The 20,789-nt window shown below is 53.8% G+C and overlaps 6 protein-coding genes across 6 annotated transcripts; 2 read left to right on the top strand and 4 right to left on the bottom strand.

Moving 5' to 3' along the window:
- Window positions 1-109: 109 nt before the first annotated feature.
- Window positions 110-1,267, top strand: EsH8_III_001404 (xylose isomerase-like protein; the record flags this gene model as incomplete). The annotated part of the gene is made up of 1 exon (XM_083263129.1): window positions 110-1,267. One exon carries the CDS (start codon window positions 110-112, stop codon window positions 1,265-1,267), a length of 1,158 nt encoding a protein of 385 aa, XP_083123616.1.
- Window positions 1,268-1,497: 230 nt separating this feature from the next.
- EsH8_III_001405 (shikimate dehydrogenase family protein) lies at window positions 1,498-2,415 on the bottom strand (the record flags this gene model as incomplete). The annotated part of the gene is made up of 1 exon (XM_083263130.1): window positions 1,498-2,415. One exon carries the CDS (start codon window positions 2,413-2,415, stop codon window positions 1,498-1,500), a length of 918 nt encoding a protein of 305 aa, XP_083123617.1.
- A 448-nt stretch (window positions 2,416-2,863) lies between these two features.
- On the bottom strand, window positions 2,864-3,932 carry EsH8_III_001406 (uncharacterized protein; the record flags this gene model as incomplete). The annotated part of the gene is made up of 2 exons (XM_083263131.1): window positions 2,864-3,149; window positions 3,211-3,932. 2 exons carry the CDS (start codon window positions 3,930-3,932, stop codon window positions 2,864-2,866), a joined length of 1,008 nt encoding a protein of 335 aa, XP_083123618.1.
- Window positions 3,933-4,502: 570 nt separating this feature from the next.
- Window positions 4,503-5,582, top strand: EsH8_III_001407 (maleylacetate reductase; the record flags this gene model as incomplete). The annotated part of the gene is made up of 1 exon (XM_083263132.1): window positions 4,503-5,582. The coding sequence occupies one exon, from the start codon at window positions 4,503-4,505 to the stop codon at window positions 5,580-5,582; it is 1,080 nt and encodes a 359-aa protein (XP_083123619.1).
- An 817-nt stretch (window positions 5,583-6,399) lies between these two features.
- Window positions 6,400-6,989, bottom strand: EsH8_III_001408 (uncharacterized protein; the record flags this gene model as incomplete). Its single annotated transcript, XM_083263133.1, has 2 exons — window positions 6,400-6,728; window positions 6,776-6,989. The coding sequence occupies 2 exons, from the start codon at window positions 6,987-6,989 to the stop codon at window positions 6,400-6,402; spliced, it is 543 nt and encodes a 180-aa protein (XP_083123620.1).
- Window positions 6,990-8,936: 1,947 nt separating this feature from the next.
- Window positions 8,937-11,200, bottom strand: EsH8_III_001409 (uncharacterized protein; the record flags this gene model as incomplete). Its single annotated transcript, XM_083263134.1, has 5 exons — window positions 8,937-9,750; window positions 9,807-10,261; window positions 10,317-10,621; window positions 10,686-10,853; window positions 11,074-11,200. The coding sequence occupies 5 exons, from the start codon at window positions 11,198-11,200 to the stop codon at window positions 8,937-8,939; spliced, it is 1,869 nt and encodes a 622-aa protein (XP_083123621.1).
- Window positions 11,201-20,789: the final 9,589 nt, after the last annotated feature.

A 20,789-nucleotide genomic window follows, 5' to 3' on the forward strand; every position in this document is an offset into this window, starting at 1 on the left:
TCCAACATTCTGACGGGGGAGGTCCGGAAATGAGCTCTGCCGCTTCGCAGCATCCGGACGTTTGACTTTACCCATCTTACGCGGAAGTGATGTAATCCGAGCCCCTCTTATGGGAAGGCGGCAAACAATGGGATGTCTTGATGCTTCATTACTTTATACGCAACAAGTCGTCAGAGTCTTCTTGTATTTTGCATTGTGCTTCGGCTTTCATTCCACATTGTTCAAATCGCCTATGTCAAGAATGGCCAACTTCCGCCCTGCCTTGCTGTCTGCTTCTTTGGGCCGCTCCTGGCACCATGATTTCGACAAAAAAGCCACCGAAGCCGCGAAACATGGCTTCCAGGGCATTGAAGTTTTCTATGAGGACCTTGAGTATGTGGCCAAGGAACTTCACAGTGTCGAGGAACCCAACACGGAGCAGCTACTTGCAGCTGCGGCTCACATGCGCAAGCTCCTTGAAGATGTGGGGTTGATCATTATCGGCCTACAGCCTTTCCTATTCTACGAAGGTCTGTTGGACCGGGAGCAACACACCCGCTTGATTGAGAAGATTAAGTTGTGGTTCAAGATCGCCAAGACCCTTGGCACCAACACAATCCAAATTCCCGCCAATTTCCTTCCTGCTGAGCAGCTTACGGGCGACATGGATGTCATCGTCAGTGACTTGGTTGAGCTCGCAGATCTTGGATTGAAGGAGGACCCACCAATTCGTTTCGCGTACGAGAGCCTCTGCTGGAGTACATGGATCGATACTTGGGAGAAGTCATGGGAGGTGGCGTGCAAAGTCGACCGACCCAATTTCGGCCTTTGCCTCGACACTTTTAACATTGCTGGCCGTGTCTGGGGTGATCCAGCATCTCCCTCGGGCAAGACACCCAATGCGGACGCGGACCTAAAGGAGTCATTGGAGAGACTGGTGCGGGATGTTGACCTGGCGAAGGTCTTCTACATTCAGGTAGTTGACGCCGAGCGCATGGAATCCCCACTCGTTGAGGGGCACGCTTTTCATGTTGAAGGAAACCCATCGCGGATGAACTGGTCGCGGAATGCGCGGGCTTTTATCTATGAAACGGACCGCGGAGCATACTTGCCAGTTGAAGATGTTGCTCGGACTCTGATAGAGGGCCTTGGGTACAAAGGCTGGGTATCTATGGAGCTTTTTTCAAGGACAATGTCCGAAGAGGGTGAGCAAGTACCGGCGGAGCACGCGCGGAGAGGAATTGAGGCCTGGAAGAAGTTTGTTCAGCGCCTGGGTTTAAATGCGTGAAGATTTCAATGAGAAATGTGACATTTATCAAGTTTAATAGTTTTATTCGGCGCAAAGACCACAACAGCCAGGTGATAACCCCAAGTCTGGAAGTAGTTACATATCCGTTGAGATGTCCCCTATTATTGTGGCTATGAATATTTTCACGAACTGTGCTGTCATTACGTTAAAATATAGCCCGCAACTTTTGTGGAAGGATGCAATATAAATTTGCTGCAGACTCTCTTTATTTAGAAGTTGATTCCTGCGCTCTTATCCGCCGCTTCAAGTAATACCTTCCAAGCACCGTCTTTATCCAGCTTCGTCATCTTCTCCTCTCCGGCCCATAGCTTCCACTGTTCCTCAATCTGGTACCCAATAACGTGCGTTCCCTCCACAGCCGGCCAGCCAAGGCTCTCTGCCAACTTGATCGTACGAGTTCGTCGTGGTTTAAAACACATGTCCAACAAGACACCCTTCTCGGGCCTGGAAAGAAAGTCTTCCAGTGATTCCCTAACAGCCAATTCCGAGGCTGATTTGGGCTCAAAGTCCGGGACAGTGCCAACGACATAATAGGGCGTTTTCAAGCTCTTGGACTCGCCCTCTTTGACGTGGATGATCTTTGGTGGAGGCGACAGACGCTGTGCGTCGCGAACGAGATCGACAACTTCCCCTTCGTCCCTGTTCAGGACGTAGATGGCGGAGGCCTTGAAGTGTGTGTGCAGAGCGTAGACAGCCGCGCGGCTTGCACCGCCGGCCCCGATGATCAACGCGGGCTTGTTCAACACGGGACCGGGCTGTTCCCCTTTCTCGAGGAGACAACCCTTGACACCGAGCCAATCTGTATTCGTGCCGCGCAAGCTTTCTGGGTTTTTGGGATCCCGGTAGACATTGTTGCAGGCGCCGATGGTCATAGCGAGGTCGTCAAGGGCATCTAGGCGGGCCATTATCGTGTTCTTGTACGGCATCGTGACGACCAAGCCCGCCGTGGTCTCCTTACGCGCCAGGGCGAGAAGGTCATCGATGATCGAGCACTCTGTTGCGTAAAAGGTCCATGGAAGACCCAGGGATTTTGCGATGGCATTGTGCATGGGCGGCGCAATGGAATGGCCGACGCCAACTCCCACCAGGTGGAGGGTTTTCTCAGGGGATGTCGTTTCCGTAGCCATCTTTTGGTAATCTGAATTGAACAAGATTGAAGAATGAAACTAGTTTTCCAGTGTCCAAGCTACAGTTCTATTATCACGAACTGGGCTTCACTCGTTCATAACGCTCCGGCGGTAGTTGGTTTGGACGGGAAAGAACTTTGCCGCCATTTACACGCATGCACCATTCCCCCGCATTTCGAGGGGCCGCAGGAGCATCCTCCGCTACGCTAGAGCAAGTTTTTGAAGTCAACAAACACAAAGGATCTCGTTTTTGTCAGTCTTTGGGCTTCACCAAATTTTACGGAGGGTGACAATCATTGTGTCCAATCCGAACTGGGTTGTGCGGGACGTCAGCGAATCGGCTTACCGAACTGGCCTTCGACCGGAAATGAATAATAGAACACTTAATACATCATTGCGTGAACGTCTCAGCAGATGGTATTTAATAAACTACTTGCTGTGGCTAATTCTAATCTAAGGGCTCTTCAGGCATCAAAACGCCGTTTATCACAACAACACCACTGACTCCTTGCTTTTCCAGAGCTTCCCTAGCGAGCTGGTCGCGCAGTTGTAGCGTTTCTTCTTCAGTCACTATGACAAAATCGTACCGCATGAGCCTCATACTAGGAGATATGCCATGCTTCTCAGCCAAACCTGGAACGTCAGAGACATGACCCAAGTCCACAATCAGGGATTCCTTGACACCGAACACGGCGTCAGATCTCTCGTACGGATCACCGCGGAGATACAAGGCACTATTTGAACTCTGATTAGTGACTCAACTCTTTTGTGGCTTTTCCAATTTCCTTGACTTACGTGATTAAGCGATCGTAGCCTGGCTTATCGAACATGAAATGGAAGTGACTCGGGCGGTACGGGTGCCGGTGCAATTTCTCAAGGAGTTTGCCCACAGGGCCGTCGTTTGGAATTGGGTATGGGACAGGGACAATGGCCTTGACATAGAAGTAACCATCCTCGTCGCTCCTCAGGACGGCGCGGCAGTCCGGGCCGTCACGCTCCGCGTACTGGACATCATAGAAGCCTTTGGAGTCCGTTTCCCAGACGTCGATCTTGACGCCGGAAACCGGCCGGCCCTTGGTGTCCTTCACGGAGCACAAAACAAACATCGGCTCGCCGTCTGTATCGTGAGAAATCAGGCTGCCGTTTGCGACGTGCTCCGCCTCGAGGGTGTGGAACGGGCCCAGAACGGTGCCATCTGTGGAGGCCGCTGGCTTGGGGTGGTCGATTGAGTCCACCAGAAGGGAGAGTCCAAGAATGTCAGAAAGGAGAATGAACTCTTGACGGACTTCTGTGCATATTTGGCCGACGCCCGTGAGGAATTTGATGGCCGCCTCCCATTCGGCCGTTGTCAGGCGCGTCTCTCGCGCGAAGTCATGCAGATGAGTGACGACCTTCTCGAGGAGGAATTTCATGCGGCGGTCATCGCATCTCGAGTTGATTGCATTGACATTTTCAGTGATGTTGTCAATTGTGAGATCCTTCAAGGGAGGTAAAGCTTTGTTGGCTTGATGCGCCATGTTGATTGCTCTTGGTGATGGCTGAGTTGTGTTAACTGTTCTACGGGGTGTGTTGGAGCCAACAGAACGAAGCAATGTCGCAAAATAAAGGGGACTGGGAGTTCTTGGATGTAGAAAGAATAGTATTCACAAAGTTCCGCCAAGTCACACATTCACCATCATATCAATATTCTACACAAGACTATGATGGAACAACAATATTGTTTGGGTTGACCTTGTGCGGCTAAGGTCTCTGCCGGCCGCTATGCCGGTTCCCCAACAGACCCAGGCTAAAGCTTCCGTCGCCCGGAGGGACTACCCCTCACGGAGCTCCAATAGCGGACTCAGCAAGCCATGAGTTATTACCCCTTTAGCTTTGCTATGGGCATGTGGGGTAATTGCGAGGTGAAATGCCGGCTACTACGGAGTAATTAATACGAAAATGGGCAGTGCATGCTTGGGCAGCGCTTGTTTCCTACACTGGACTTTCTCGGATTTTATCGAACCTATTTACGCCCTGATCAAGCCTTTAATCGCATAGTTCTCTGAGTCAAGTCTGATTTTTAATCACTACTCCATCACGTCGCCGATATGGAAGCTTTCGAGTACAATGCTAACCCGGCGCGGGTGGTGTTCGGCCAGGGGACTATCTCGAAACTCGCCGAAGAGCTCTCCAGAGTCGCAGCTTCTCGCCCTCTGATACTCTCCACTCCCCAGCAGACCTCGCAGGCCGAGGGGGTCCGCGAGATCCTCCAGGGCGAGGTGCACGTCGCCGGCATCTTCAGCGGAGCGACCATGCATACTCCCGTCGAAGTAACCGAGACAGCCTGCGAGTACGCCAAATCAACCGGTGCCGACTCCATCATCTCGATCGGCGGCGGCAGCACCATCGGCCTGGGCAAAGCCATCAGCTTCCGCAGCGGCCTACCCCACATTGCCGTCCCCACCACCTACGCCGGCAGCGAGGTGACGCCCATCCTCGGCGAGACAGCCGGCGGCAGGAAGGAGACCAAGTCCGATCCGAAAATCCTCCCGGGCACCGTCATCTACGACACCGATCTCACCCTGACGCTGCCGCCCGGGCTCAGCGCGACGAGCGGCGTGAACGCCATCGCGCACGCAGTGGAGGCGCTCTACGCCCGCAACGGCAACCCGATCATTGACATCCTCGCCAAGGAGGGGGCCAGGGCGCTGGCGACGTCCCTTCCGCAGCTGATCGAGAATCCAAAGTCGCAGAGTGCCCGCTCCTCCGCCCAATACGGCGCTTGGCTGTGCGGCACATGCCTAGGAAGCGTGGGCATGTCCCTCCACCACAAGCTCTGCCACGTCCTTGGCGGTAGCTTCAACCTACCCCACGCGGAAGTGCACACCATCGTTCTGCCCCATGCACTCTCCTACAACGCACCCAAGGTGCCCAAGGCCATGGAACAGCTGGCAGAAGCCCTGCCGGACAGCGACGGCGATGCTATCAGGGGATTGAACGTCCTGCTAAGTAAGCTAAAGGTGGAACGCTCGCTGAAGGCTCTTGGGATGAAGGAAAGCGATATTGAGACCGCAGCTGACATCGCGGTCTCCAAACCATACTGGAACCCGCGGGAAATTGAACGCTCCGCGCTTCGCGAGTTGATTCGGCGGGCATGGGCTGGAGAGGATGCCAAGGCCGATCTTTGATGCCTACATGAAGCGTTCATAAACTAGAGACATTTCTACGAGCCGATGAACAGCATATTGATTGTGGTGCACAAAATCTTGAGAGATTATCCTTAATATATCTTTACTTGATTTGACCTACACTGAGCTGCTGACAAGCCGATGTTGAGCGTTGCCCAGTAGAGGTGTGAACCGTCATAGTCACTATTGAACCATGCTGAACAGCCTGGTGATATTTCTCATGTCCGCATTTTGAACTTGGTGCATCAAACCCTGTACTCATAAAACAAGTATCTAACCTGGCCTCTATGATAATGCCTCTTGAATTTTGGATTGGCATCTCAGAAGAATACTCCGTTCTCCTCAATCACACCGAAGGCTCGGTAACTCGCCCCTGAAAAGTATTCTACCCAACAATCTTTGTTCCGCCTTTAGGTGATTATACATACATGTTGTTTCTTTCACGCGCATACCCTGCTATCTAATACTTGCACCAGCCTGGTTGCTATCACGCCCCAAGGCCGAAGCCACACCGTGAGCTTCAATATGCTGCGAATAATCTTTGGGCGTATGCGCGCGCTACTCGGGAGGCCTCTATGATTGCTGACCATCCGGGCTGTCAGCGTCCGCCCAGCGAGCATGCAGCAACTCGGGATCCATCTTCTTCATTCCCTCAACGAGTGCAGCAACCACAATCTCCAAGGCCCTTATTTTGTCCCGCATCCTATCAACCTCCACAGTCTGAGCAACGCGGGGGCCTCTAGTCGAGCTGCCGCCAGCCGTACTACCGCCACCAACTTGTAAGCTAAGCCGTCGTGCAGGTGCAACTTGGGATGACTTACGACGATCGACTGTCTCGCGACCAAAGAGGATGATCGCTGCGGTCCCGCGCCCTTACTTCTTCGGCCCACTCGAGCATCTTGTTCGCCTCGAGCCGCTGGGCGTCCGAAAGTTCGTCTTGCTCGAGGATCTCTTTGTAAAGGCGGATGGCATGGTCTCCCCGCTCGAGTGCGTCCGGGGCCATGGCGAGGAGAAAGAGCATGCCGGCGCGGTGGAGTCGCTGAAGGCGCGGCTCGGCGAGGAGCTGGTTCGCCTGAATCTCCGCCATCTCGAACTTGTCTTCCCCGTAGAACTGCCACGTCTCCTTGTAGCCCCAGTCAAGCCCGGCTGTCTCGTCAGCGCTTTGAAGGACAGCGGCCAAGAGCGGGCCTTACCGTCGAGTTCGGATTCGTCGCGCTGGGTGAAGTCGACTGGCTGGTTGCTGGGCAGGTTGGAGTCGTCGGGTTCGCTTGAGCTGTTGTGCCGGCTGGAGTCTTCGTCGCGGCTGGAGTCATCAGGTTGGTTGCTGTTGTTTGGAATGTCCGCCTCTACAATCTGGGCAGGACCGTCAGAGTGTGGCGCGCAGTCGCTTGTTGTTTGATCAGCCATGCTTGGTGTGTCGCAGACACTTTAACGGGTGTTGCGGTCAATATTGACATTCTTGTCAGCATTATTCAAGAAAACACTAGTGTTACTAGTGGAAGCAAAGACGGTAGTTGTTGGCACAGGAATTTTGATTGAAGATGTTGTGTACTTGCCCTGCTTCAAACAGGAGGACGAGGGAGGCGCTGAGCGGGATGCGTGCGGAAAGAATTGGCCATGGTGTCCACCTGCCCATCTTCCAGAAGAAAATATCTGTCAACAGCACTTAATTTGGTAGATACACCCTCAAGAAAGAAAGGAACGAAACCACACACAACTTCTCAAAGATCTTGAAGCCTCATCTTCTCGGCAGGTCAGTTGGTAAGAGAGTAATCCCGGATTTCTTTGTGCAGAGTAGTCTCATACATAGTATTCAAGTCCCCTTGTAATTGTTTTCTTTAATAGCGACGCGTGATATCGATACATGACGCGTCAGGCAGTGCAAGATGATTTCCTCCATCCGGACAGCCAGAACGAACCCCGGGGCGCCGCATGACCGGCCCCACACTCGGCTGTCAAGGATCCCTACCGTCGCCGACAACATAGCCCCTTCCGGTTTACTTGATGACACTGGGTGGAAAAGAGAAAAGGGGGGAAAAAAGAAGAAGAAAACTTCGATAGGCGCTCTCGCGCGCGGCAGAGATCCTGGCCCCACGCAGACGGAACCTAACGAATCCCAATCTTAGACCCCTGCTCCGTTTAAACAACCTTTCAAACTTTGTAGTTACCGTATCTACGATAACTATCTATAGCAAGTGCTCTTATCTTTAAAACACACACTACGAAATTGTTCATCACCCTCGTAATCACGCCCGTGTCAAATGACTAGCGCGTGTGTTTCCCCAGACCCGAAGCCTTGAAAGGCTCTCCCACGCTCAGCCCTCCCCCTCCCCCTCTCCCGTCGTCCCAGCCGGCCCGTCGACGGCTTGTGGCGTCAACCGCCCTCCAAGTCCGTCCCGGCTGCATGAGGCCCAAACTAAGGCCGCAGGATAGCCGCATAGCCTTCCCTCAACGACCACTCCTGGTCTCCCTTTACGTTACCCAATAGCGCCGTGAAAGGAAACAAAAAGGGGGAGGGGAACACATAAACAATCATAACAAAGTTGCAATCCATGTACATACACTACACTCTCCCCTCCTTTTACTGGTGGAAACATGTCGGATACCAATAAAAAAGTGACAACCCAAAGAAACGATCGCCAAGCTGCCCCCTGCCCGAACGAGCTGCAGCGTAACCTCCTCCCCCTTATCCAATGTGACGAAACTCCGTGACCAGACTGAGCGAGATGCCCTTAATCTCTCAATGCGGCTGCTGCAGAACGCAAGATAACGAAGAACCCCCATGGTTGGATAATTGGGAAGATGGCTGGCTCCTCTGGGACCAGCTCTTGATGTGGTAAGCGCGGGGTCGGATGACACCATTGATAGATGGCAGCTGACTTTGGGTTTCCCCCTGATAGAGAGTCTACACCGACCAGTTCAGCAACATTGATGTGAAGAATATCCATCCATGGGTGGATTATATGCCAACTCTCCACGGGCCCCAATCAAGAGAATGTCCTAGTGACGCTCCCAAACGCGTTGGGGGTCTAATGTAAGCCACTCAACCCAGACAGATACTGCCCGGCTGCGACAAAGTTCAACTTGGCTTGTTATGGATCACGGTGTGTTGTCTACGTTCACGATATAGCAAGAGATGCAAATTGGTTCAATAAACCCATGTATTGGGGCCCGTGACAGGGTATCATGGCTGATTACAAGTTCGAAACTTAAGATAGGTATCTAGAACGAGAAGAGATGGAAGAAAAGGCTACTTCCAAAACAAAATCTCGAATTTACATGTGCACCACATTCCTCCCCCTTTGATGCTCAAATACTCGAGCAATTGCGAAGTGTAAACCGTTGGCATCATCTTTAAAAGATGGTGTTGACCCACTGTCTCCACTTGGGCCAGGCGGCGACCTTGGCGCGGTGGGCGTTGATCTCATCCCAGTCAACCTCACGGCGACCAGTGTCGAGGTCAATCTCGGAAATCTTCAAGAAGCCCTTGCGCTTCCAGAGGTAACCGCAAGCCCAGAAGAAGAGGACAACGGGGAAGGCGAGGTAGGCCTTGAAGAAGTCCTCGGCGGACGCGTAGCCGTCGGTGCCAGGGGGGCAGATGGCGACGTAAAGCTGGGCAATGAGGGAAATGGCGATCAAGAAAAGTCCAAGCCAAGAACCATAAACACCACCGATAGCCTGGAAGGGAAGCTCATCGAGGGTGTGGCCCTGAGCCTTCCATGCGGAACGGAAACGGATGTGGGCGGCGCAGATGGAACCCCAGGTGAAAAGGGCAGCAAGACCGGAAAGAGACAGAAGCCAGTCGAAAACAACACCGCCGGAAGACGCCATGCGAACGTAGGCCAAGCCACCGAAGGCAAGGTTGAGGACGACGGAGGGCAGAGGACGGCCGGACTTGTCAATGTAGGTGAAGATCTTAGGGGCGTATCCCTGCTGGGCGAGGGCAGTCAGGGTTCGGGAGCCACCGTAAACGCAAGAAACACCGATGGAGATGACGGAAACCAGAATGACAACGTTCATGAAGCTGTCGTATCCCTTCAGGCCGGCATCAAGGGGGGCCAGAACGAAAGGAGAGACACCATCGGCGTAGGGGTTGGCGGAGTTGAGGAGACGCGAATCGGTGGAGCTGACAAGGAGACCGACGAAGGTAAGACCCAGGATGTAGAAGCTGGCAAATATTGTCAGTGAATACGCACAAAGAAGTTTAGTTACAAATATACTCACAGGGTGATACGCCAGAAGACCTGCTTGATAGCACCAGGGAGGGACTTCGCCGGGTTTTGAGACTCAGCAGCGGCAAGACCGACAAGCTCAGTTCCGGAGAAAGCAAAGGCAGCGGTGACGAAGACGGAGCAGAAACCACGGAAGCCGTTCTGGAACGCACCGGGGTCTTTCCAGAGGCGGTCACCCCAGTACTCGTCATACTTGCCGCCCTCGGGGCCACCACCGCAGATGAGAACGACGGCGACAACCATGAAGATGACGGTAGCAAAGAGCTTGAAGGCGGACGAGACGAACTCCTCCTCAGCAAAGCCCAAAGTTCCGAAGACGTTGACAATGATGATGAAGACCCAGAAGACGGTAATCCATACCGCCACACTGATCTCTTTATTCCAATATTGTACCGTGAAAGAAACGACCGTTAGTTCGAGTGGTAAGACAATAACCCATTGGAAGACCTGTGGCGTGTTAGAGCTATGCGATGCATGCAGGAAGGCAGAGGGGATGACATACGTAATTCCAGCCCATGGCGAAACCCCAGGAAGGATCGAGGAAGCGGATCGAGTACGTGTAGAAACCACCGGAGACAGGGTAGAGGACAGCAAGCTCGCCGAGAGCGTAGACGACGTTAAAGATCATGACACCGGCGATGAGGAAGCAGATAAGGACAGAGCCCGGGCCACCCTTGGTCAGGGCGCTACCGGAACCGACGAAGAAACCAGCACCGATGGAACCACCGATGGCAATCATTTGCAAGTGACGAGGCTTCATAGAGCGGTCAAGCTCACTGTCGCCAGTACCTCCTTCACCTGCCTCACCTATAGATTGTCAGTACGCCGTAACCGGGAGGGTCGCGAGGCGGCCAGCAAGGAGATAACTTACGTCGCTTGAAACTCTCGAGGTTCAGACCATTGCGGGTTCTGAAGTCGGATTCGCGGTTGGTCTCGTTCACAAGGCCGTTGCCAACGGCAGTGTGAGTACCCTTCTCCGAGTCGTACGTGGGCGGAACCACGCCGACGGTGGCATCCTCCTTGGACATGGTGAAGGTCGCTGATTGCTCAGAGCAATGCAGTCTTGACTGATTAAAGAAGAGTGTAGGTTAATGCGCGGTGGCGCTCGTCGTGACTGTTGCCCTGGTCGACGACGGAAAGAAGTGGGTGTTACTCTGTAATGTACTACAAGAGTATGAGGGGAAGGAGGGACAAGAGAGGGAGGCGGGACAGAGAGAATGACACCGCGGGATGCCGTTGAATAAATATTCGAGACAGACCGGGGGAGCAGGAACAGGAGCAGGAGTAGGAGGAGTAGCCACCAGCAGCAAGGACGACAACGACGGCGACGGGAGCGACATGTGCAGGCAGGTGCATGCCCATGCCCACGCCCACGCCCATGTCCATGTCGACGCCAGGCAAAGGAAACACGCCAGGCCAAAGACAGCAAGGTATGGATGGGGAATGGATCGGGCAATCAGAGGTAGGGGTACGCCAGACAGGACCTGGCAGGATAGGAACAAGAGACAAAAACGGCGCGGGCGAGGAGCTGGAAGGGAAGGGACCAACCAACGCGCACACCGGAGTGATCCAACGGATGGGAAGCTGCAACACGGACAAGGGCCCCCGGTGAGGGCAGCTCCCCCCCTCTGTTCCTTCCGCGACCCTACCTTACATAGGACACTAGTACATTAGTACACTAGTACGCAGCATGTACGCAGCTACATGGCAGGTGCCTACTACGTACCTCCTAGACGGCGCCTTGCCCAACTCTCACTAGCCTCTTCCCTCCACCCATGTCCTTTGTCGTTCCCGGGATACGTTCCTCCCCGGGAAATCACCCATGATAGCTGCGCCGCTAGCACGCAGAGACACCGGCAAGAGTAGGAAGGTGTCGAGAGTCCAAAAGGAGTGGGCGACTCGAGAGCATGGTCTTGGCAGCTATTGGGCCGGTCGGCCAGCCGTGAGGCGGGAGGGAAGGAGGGAGGGCTAGGAGGGCTAGGAGGAGGCTTACTTCTATCGTACATGAGGATGCGGACGCGGATGCGGATGCGGATGCGGGTGCTCGGAAGCCATGGAAGCTGTATGGAAGGCGACGAAGGCAAGGAGGGCGAAGATCTCGTCCAGCCATCCGACCCCCAAACAGGCGTCAGCGGCTCGACTCGGCCTCGCCTTGCCTCACCTCACACCTCGCCTCACCTCGAGGGCTGCAGCAAGCAGCAGTGTCACTCGACACGGCAGATTCGACTGGCATTGAAAGGTGGGACGGGGCACTTTCCCCCCACTCCTCCTCTCTTCTGTCCGTCGCTGACCCGAAGGAGATTTCCAGTCAGTCGGTGACAGGCTGCTGCCGGGCAGTCCAGTCAGTCAGTCGGGCTCGCAGGCCGCCCACCGCAACAGATGATGCGCTACGTCTGGCTTCGTGTCCCAGGCGCCGTCCGTGGCCTCCATCGCGGGCCATCTGTCCCATCCGAGGCATCACGGCGGCTTGGCAGAGCCAGTAAGCTTTCTGAGAGCAGAAGGTGGAGAAAGAGGACTGGTTTTGCCAAGTGATTAGAGCAACTGGTCGTCGTTTTTGGTATTTCTTGGCTGGCTGATTATTGGTTATTGGGGGCCGGCTGGAGAGAATGCGATATTTGTACCGTTTGGGTCTTGTGTCAGGGTAGCGGCGCGCGGGGGTGGGACAGTACCGGACGACGACGGTATTCGTACGTAGTAAGGTTGACCTGAGCATGGACCTGGACCTGGACCTGGGCCTGGCCCTGGAGGCGGGACGGTTTTTTTCTTGGTGCAGGGGGGGGAGGACCAGACGCTATCAGTGAAGGGGGGCGGGCCCGCTCAACCTGGCCCCAATTCCATGAAACTGGGTAGGTAGGAGAGTGGCCAGTGTCCAGGTGAACCAGCAGACCCCAGCCTGGTGAGCGCTGTGAAATGCAAGGTGAGATGAGAGTAGGGTAGATGGGGACGAAGAGCGCGACGTGGCCCGCGTTTATCGCCGCATGGTATGGATGTTTGATGATGATGAATGTGGAGCGAGGAGGAGGGCAAGAAAGAAGAAGACGGCGACGAAGAAGGGTGCGGCATTACGCTCGACGCATGACCTAAGGGACGAACGGTGTTCCACCGCGCTACCTACCCATACTATGTATGTATGAATCTATGTACCTCCCTTGTCCACCACCCTGCCATTTCTGCCTACTTACTGCCTGCATGATGCTTTCCTCACCTTAAAAGTATTACTCGTCGGTACGGATACGTACACATCAAATTGCGCCGTCCCTCTGCTCTCCAGTCATGACCCCTCGACCCTTTTAATCCGACATCATTTGCATCTGCAATAACGTACAAACCTACGCGACGACACTGCATCGGCCAATGCCAGCGTCGTCTCCCGGCGCTACCGAGCTGCAGCCAAGGTCTTCTGGAACAGGGCTGTGTAGCTTGGTCTCTCTTGGCCGCACTCCCCAAAAGTCAAGCCCGTCTTCTCCTTCTCGAGCTTCCTATTCGGGAAGGCACAAGACCTGGGCGGTATTGCTTGAACCTCTTGCCTCAAACCGAGAGAGGCTTTCTCTGTGTCGCATATCCTGCCTGTCCATCCCATCTCATCTCATCTCGACCAAACCTCTCGGATGCGACGCAGCAGCGTTCGCGGCTAAGCTTTCTGTATTCCCTGTCGCCGGCCTTGCGCTCTTGCCCTTTTCTTTCCCCCCTTCCTTGTCTTGTTGCGCCGGCCGACTGGTCTCTGCCCCGCCCCGTGACTTCTGGCTGCCCCCCAAAGTCTGTGCATCCCTCCCTCGTCGTCCCTGTGCCTCGAACTCAACAACTCAACTAGCTATCTGTCTCTCCTGTCAAGTGCCATCGATTGACTTTCCGGCGGGGCCTTTGGTTCGAACGAAGAGCAGGGCCAGGGGGGCGGCGGCCGAACCAGGGAAGCAGCCACCAAAACGACGCCCGATTGCCAGAGAATCCTTCTAGAATGCCGCCAGACCGTCGAACCACACCACCAAATGGCTTGCCAATCAAGGGATCTGGAGGGGGGCGCCACCAAAGAAACGAAACGAGCCACTCACATCGCACGCCGTCGCACCACGCCTAATTTCCCGCCGCCGCCCATCACCCTGCTCCGAACAGCCACTAGGATGCACTCGCGGGCGACTGATTGCCATGGGGAAGGGACGAAATGTAATAAAATAAACAAAATAGAGATCAAAATCAAAAAGGTAATGGCGATTTGATCCCCACCTCCCCCCGGCCAATCTGCAGTGACGCGACTCGACTGTGCCGTGCCCCAACGCCAAAAACGGCCGCTGTTGGTGGAGGACCTGCCCACGCCTGCTTCCTCTTCGCCCATCCGTATCCCAGGGGGGTGCATCACCATGTGCTGCAATTGGCCTGCGATACACATAGCATTCCCTCGTCCGGTGGGAAATATGGAGAACAAAGTCTCGGCAAAGATAACAATCGTTCATGGGCGATCACACATGTCATACGCATCTGCTAACAGGACGGTGGCAGCCCCGTCGTCGACGTTTCCAGCCCATCCATCCATCCATGATCCATATCATCATCCCTCGTCGCGATATCTGCCGCTGATAACCCTGGATCGGCCCTGCCGTCATTCGCCATGTCGCCCAACTTTGTCATGATAACCTCACGGATCCTGAATCGCGCCAAGTTGAATCAATCACACCAATCCAGGTCATATGCCAAAAGTCCCAATCTGTCCAAGCCCGCCCGTCTTTTAGTTTATTTTCTTATTTTGTTTTTTTTTAGTTTTGGTTATCCTGTTTCTTTTCACCCATGCTGCTCATCCGAAGCACGCACGCACGCACGCACGCCAGCCCGCCGCACCTCATTGCCTAAAGGTGTTCCGTGGCTTCGGGTATCTGCCTCAATGTGTCACTCGAGCATGCTCCTCCCCCCCCCCAATTGACGCTGGCACTCCACACCCCTTCCCTCCTTATCTGGCGTGTCCTGAACCCTTGGGCCGCTCGGGGCACATCTTGGGAGGGGCGACACACTTATCAGCCGGCGTCATTTTGTCCCCGTGGCGACTCAATGATGAGTGGTGGCTCAGACAATCAATGACATTTACGGCTACGGACGGGCTATCGGTCGGCCCTATTGATGAAAGAGGCGTCTTCAATTGACGCGAGCCAAGACCCTACTAAAAGACGCCAATCGTCGTGTCGCGCGACGTGATGGCAGTTCGCCTGCTTCGGTTTGCGCAAACGAGCGCCGAACCTCTGCTCTGATTCATCGCGACCGCTGACGCCAAGAGCCTCTAGAAAAATCGGCCTAGTAATGCTTTGGGAAGGCAACACGGCTGAATCGGCACTTTTTTTTTTTTTCCTACGGCAATCCCAGCGTCTGATGGCGCGTGAGTGGGTGGTGGACGAGAGTGCGACATGGAATTGGTGTTTGGGTGATGTTGGCATGTCCAAGACATGTCGTTGGAGAACCCCCAGACCCAAGCATTTTGGCATTTCATGGCATCTCATGGGATCTCATGGCATCTCAGGCCCAAAAGCTTGACCACCAACAAAAATCGACCGATCGGCTTGGAAAGTCGTGTCGATTGGATGCGCCGAGAAAGGCCGAGAGTCACGGCATCTTGGCCTACCATCTCAACGGGAACCGCCTAGTCGACACGCGATTGGCGACCCAAGCGAGGCATTCCTTCAGCGCTACCCCCTTGCCATTCGCTAGCACAACGCTGAGCAGCCGTCTGTAAGCCCATGGCCGCTGGGCGACTGGGATGCGGGGAAATTTATTTTATTTTACTAATAGCGTCCCCCGTAAAACCAGGACCGCGCCGCTCAAGGGGGGAAAAGGTGAAGGGGGAGAGCAAAAGCACGCCACCATCACGACAAAAACAGTCCCCGTCCCTTTGGACTCTGGGGAAAGTGGAATTTTGAACACGAGATCAACACTGCTGGTTCCGCCACGTCAATTAACCTCGGTTTCTTTTACGTACTTGACACGCCTCGCTCCCCAGATTTTCCCCTCATCATCCACAACAGACAACTTTGTTCAGACGGCAGCGGGGTCTCGAGGTGGTCTGCGCGACAAAAAAAAAAAACGTGTCCACTGTGGCGAGCTGCTTGGCGCGCCATCAAGGACCCTTTTTCGCCCGTTGTTGCGCATTCCGGTGGAGCCGTGGAGGCCTTGTTTCTACTGTACCGGTACTGTCGTCTGTACGCTTGCGACGCTGTTTCACTGAGCTGGCATTCCGGCAGCGCAGAACTCGCATCTCTCACTCGCAGGAGTACGGCGCAGATCCCTCTAGAGGATTAAAGGGGCGTTACACCGAGGTCAGCCTCTGCCCTTTCCCACTGCAGAAAGCAGCAGGATGAACGCCAGGGACAAAATTAAAGTCCCCGGGTGGGTCCATCGATATCGATGTCTCTTGTGGCTATAAATACGGCCTTGTCGAAGTTGCGCCCGACCTTTTTTATTTTATTATTGTAATTCATGTCTCGGTTGATCCGCTGGCTTTCCGGGCCAAGCAAGCCACATGCGTCGTTTGTCTCTGGTGCGGCGCCCGCCCTGTCTGCCTGAAGGCGGCCGTTATTACGCCCCTTGTTATTGGGCGGCTGCACCGGAGCAGGCATCTGGTGCATCCAACCGAGAGAGCCCACCGGCCGTTTACCTTCCAGATGCGTAGCTTGGCGAACCAGCCTAGGGGACTCTATTTCATTTGGTTTCGAGGGCGTGCAGGGAGGGCGACGCCATACCCCCCTCCTCTAAACAGGGGGGTTTCCTCCCGAGCATGGAGCAATGTCTCTATAATTCTTTACGAGTTTTACAGGCTGCCGTAATAGGGAATGGCGAAGGAATCTTTGTCCTTTTGCACAAGCGAGCCCAAGGCCAAGACAAGAGCACCTTCCGTTAGCATCCTAATTGGAGGGTTTCGCATGCCGAAAAAGGTGTAGATTCTGATACATTGCCACGGGCCAGTCATCTGAATTGGGGAAAGAAGCAACTACATCGTTTGGTCGGGGAAGCTCGTAGTCGTAGTTTCCTGTCTTCGGCAGGAATGATGTGACGATGTTGGCGATGCGGCATTGACACACATGCCCAGGTTCCTAACTTGCAGGTTGTGTCTTCTCGTGGATCCTGTTCGCGAAGCGTGTGACTCTGTCAAACCCGTCCTCGAGGAGCTTCTCGGCACAGCAGAGTTGAATTCGGTTGAATTTAAAGAAGGAGATCCATCCCATGGCGTCCAATGTCTTGACCCTCCCAAGCGCGAGACACGGTGAGCCGAGTCCCGCAGCCTTGCCAACTTTATCTGTACGAGATTGTAAAAGTGCGATGGTCGATATCCCGTTGGTGGCTGCGGTCATCCGGAATGGGTTCCCAGGCGAAGGATCAGTGAATCACGATGTCTCGCACTTTGACCGCCTGGGACAGAGACGGATAGATAGAAGCGGCCTGACAAAAGGCCCGGAGCCCACGACGGGTGCGGCAATGACGGACGGTGGGATGACGACGACAAAAGAGCCCCGCGTCTCCATTCTTTCCGCTCGAGCTATCGGGCATAGGTTCCCCCCTCTCTGAAACAAGCGCACATTGCTGCCCCCCGATCTATCCGGGAGTGGGTGCCAGGAGGAGGGCGACTGTGCCGGGCCGTTGAAATAGAGTTGTGGTGAGATTCGAGGCGTCAACCCCGTATTGGCTTAGGCCGAGGCCATGAGTGCGGCCACGCTGCAGGACCAGGACTGGCCCGCGCCACTGTGTGTGCGCTTTTAAGCTTGCTTATGGGCTCGACGCCTCCGTTTCGGTCGTTCATGCCGACGTGCTTTTTTTAAATATCGCGTTTCTATGGGGAGGTAAGTCAGTGCGATGCATGACCAAGGAAGGGCCCGGTGACTCGGTCTGACAACCTGGTGGTGACTTGAGCAACTAGCGATTATCGCTGAAGAGTCAGATTGATACTCACTTAAGCCTCGATGTCTCTTTCTTGGGTGGGAAGACGTATAAATATTCGAAGTGGAGTCTTTTAGCTTCGTTTCCGTATGAGTTCCTAGTCCTTTCAAAGTCTTTTGCTTGAAAAGTGAGCAGCTTTGGCTATCTCGTTGGTCGACTTGGTAGCCCCGACAGGCGGGTGGTCTGGCAAGCCACCTGATTTTGTTCGTACCCAATCTATCACGATAGATAGGGTACTCGAGACCGCGACGTTTGAGGACTGAGTCTTGGGTAGATGTGTGTGATCGTAAAAGTCCCAGATCTGCGGGTCATCCTGCCGAATAGCCAAGATGCGGTCACTAGTTGATGACAACACCCCTGACTAAATCTGCAAGGGACGCTCATTATATGGAACCGCTGTTCGAGATTCGTGAATACCGGCCAAGGAAAAGTAGTGGACGAGGTTGGGGAGATGGTTGGTGACTCTGAAGGAGTCGCGGTGCACAGGTAGAACACCACAACACCCCTCAAAGCAGAACATGAGTTTCTGATTTGGGGCGCCATAGGTGCAAGCTTCGCCCTGATCAGACAAGAAGTTCCCTATCTCTCATGTTCACTTTCCTCGTGACTGTGAACGAGGTTGATCAGGTCCTCTACGACCGCTTGAGACTGGCGGTCCTGTGAAGTGTGTATGATTGGGGTATCGTGAGTCATCTCTAATTAGGGTGGGTAGTCGGTTGACTGATCGAGCTCTTAATGTCTAGAAGTGACCCTAATTAGGGTCACTTATAGCGTTGGAAGTCGTCTTTCCTCTAGAAGGGGGTCTAATCAAGTGCACGTTGTAGCGGTATCTGGGTCTCTGATCTGGCGCCGAAAAGTCTATGGTTGGATTCCTATGAGTCTAAGTCTTGATTAAGCTTTCGTGCCGCTGAAAGTTCTGAAGACAGGAAGATATGTTGTGACTGGCTCTTTTTCTCACACTTGTCTGATCAAGCGCACGGAGGTGACTATGTCTGGGTATCTGATTTTGCGGTGAATTGTCTATGGTTGATTTCTCTCAACCCAGGCCTTGATCTGGCTTATAACTACGCCCGCGCAGGCTCCTACTTAGGCAACATAGGAAAATGCGATGAGCGTTCCTGATCAGGGTGGGTATCCGTTGCCACACCCTATTCCAATAGGTTGGAAAGTACAAGGCAAGGATCAACCTTTTGTCATGTCACTTCGAGGCTGTAGGCAAATTGAACGCCCGGGCTTAATCATACTTGAAGAGAAAGAATAAAAAATGGCGAATTAAATTCAGGTAGCCTCAGTCTTTGCAGAAGCTATAACGTTTTACTGAGCCCGATGAAGAAGACTCTTGGATATATATGGTATATTACTGAGACATGGTTCCTTTCTGATAGCTAACAGAACCCAGATACACTTTCACAAGTCCGGTCAATGATCGCCATCAGCTTATTGCCGCGCAAATTGACAACTATATCTGATCAGTTCGTCATTTAGGTAATCCGTTGTTCGGCTGGCAATGAATAGAGTGGTCTCCTACATCAAACGCCCAAAGCCACACAATTATGAAGAACAGGAGGGTCGGATATCGACAGGTAACTAAATGCAGAATGATCTATTGCTGCCCCAGCAGCAGTTCGCGAAAGGCTGGGTGTCGCCTTGTATTTTGCATGCAATCTAGCAGAGAGGGGCACATCAGTTTAGTCGAGTCACCTGCTGTGCAATGGGAAAAATAGATGAAAAATAGGGAGGCCAAGAAGGCGGAAGATGATGATGAAGAGGAGGAGGAGGAGGAGATGCGGCTTACTCCCGTGAACTCGTTCTTGCCGCAGCAGCTTCTCGTGTAGCCGGTGGCCCGGATGGGAAAGCCTGCTTTGTCTGTAGTGCAGCAGTAGCCGGTTGTAATCTTCTGGGACGAGACGCTACGCAGGGAAGAATTGTCAGCAATCTGTTTCCCACGTGCAGTTTGGCACGTAAGCCGCGGGAGTTTGAGCATTTTGGCCATGTTCTCGGCTGTGAATGTGGCGCGAGCAGAGGCAAGATAAGGAAGATATGGGGTTCACGTACGCCGAAGCCATGAACAAGGCGGCGAAGATGGCTGAAAGCTGCATTTTGATTTGACTCTTGAGGGTGAAACTTTTTGCTGGGAGATTCAATAATACCGATGGGTAGATACAGGAGTGTGCTACGGATGTTGCGAGTCGGTGTCCGGAGCCGGACCTGCACATACTATTTGTATCCCAGCTCGAGATTAGTCAAAGCGATTTGCAAGTCTAGACTCTTGTCGGCAGAAGCAGTTGAACATTGGCATCGCCGAGTTTCTCGTCGTTCAATCTCGTTAGAGTTTTGATTTACGGGCGGTTCACATACGAATGGTTCCACTCATCAATCAGCCCGACTCGTGGGCTGGCCAAACCACGATCCAGAAATGAACCAGGCGCCCCCTCCGGAACACGGCAGCCAGCGTGGATACATTTGCGCTCCGGCTTCGGCCTTGTTTCAATACACAATGCTAATTCGAGTTTGCTTTTCCAAAAAGAAAAGTGCTTGTCGCCGCCGTTACTCAGGTACCGGGGCGGTGGTACAACTTGAGCGGCCCGCCGTTTAAGGCGTCGGATCGCGGCGATAAGGCCTGGGAACTCATCAACTGGTGGGTGAAGATTGGCATAGTGGAGCGGGCACTGCCGCACCCGCAATGCCTGCGCTTGCTTCGCGCAAATTAATATGGACGACGGTTCTGTCAAGCTTTCTCTCGTTTTTTTCCTTCTCCCAGCTCAGTTGGGCAACCTTTTCCGTCGCGGTGTGATTGGCACCGGCGCCTTTCGAAACTGGATCCGTGCAAATCGCCCCCCGGTCTGGTCCGTTTCCTTCTGAATCGAGGCAGCATGACCCGGGAAAGCTTTGTCTGAGTAGCGTGGCTAGGGGAAAACGAACTTGACCCACATCTCCGGACGAGAGATTAGTCGCCGTTCGACACGCTGGAAGGGGAAACTTATCTCGGGAGTCGGCAAATATTCAGAGGTCTATTTGAAGCATGGAGCTTCCTACTAAATTGGCTAGATAATAACGATAAATTTCA

This window comes from Colletotrichum jinshuiense, chromosome 3 (assembly GCF_051148585.1).
Source record: "Colletotrichum jinshuiense chromosome 3, complete sequence".
NCBI lineage: Eukaryota > Fungi > Ascomycota > Sordariomycetes > Glomerellales > Glomerellaceae > Colletotrichum > Colletotrichum jinshuiense.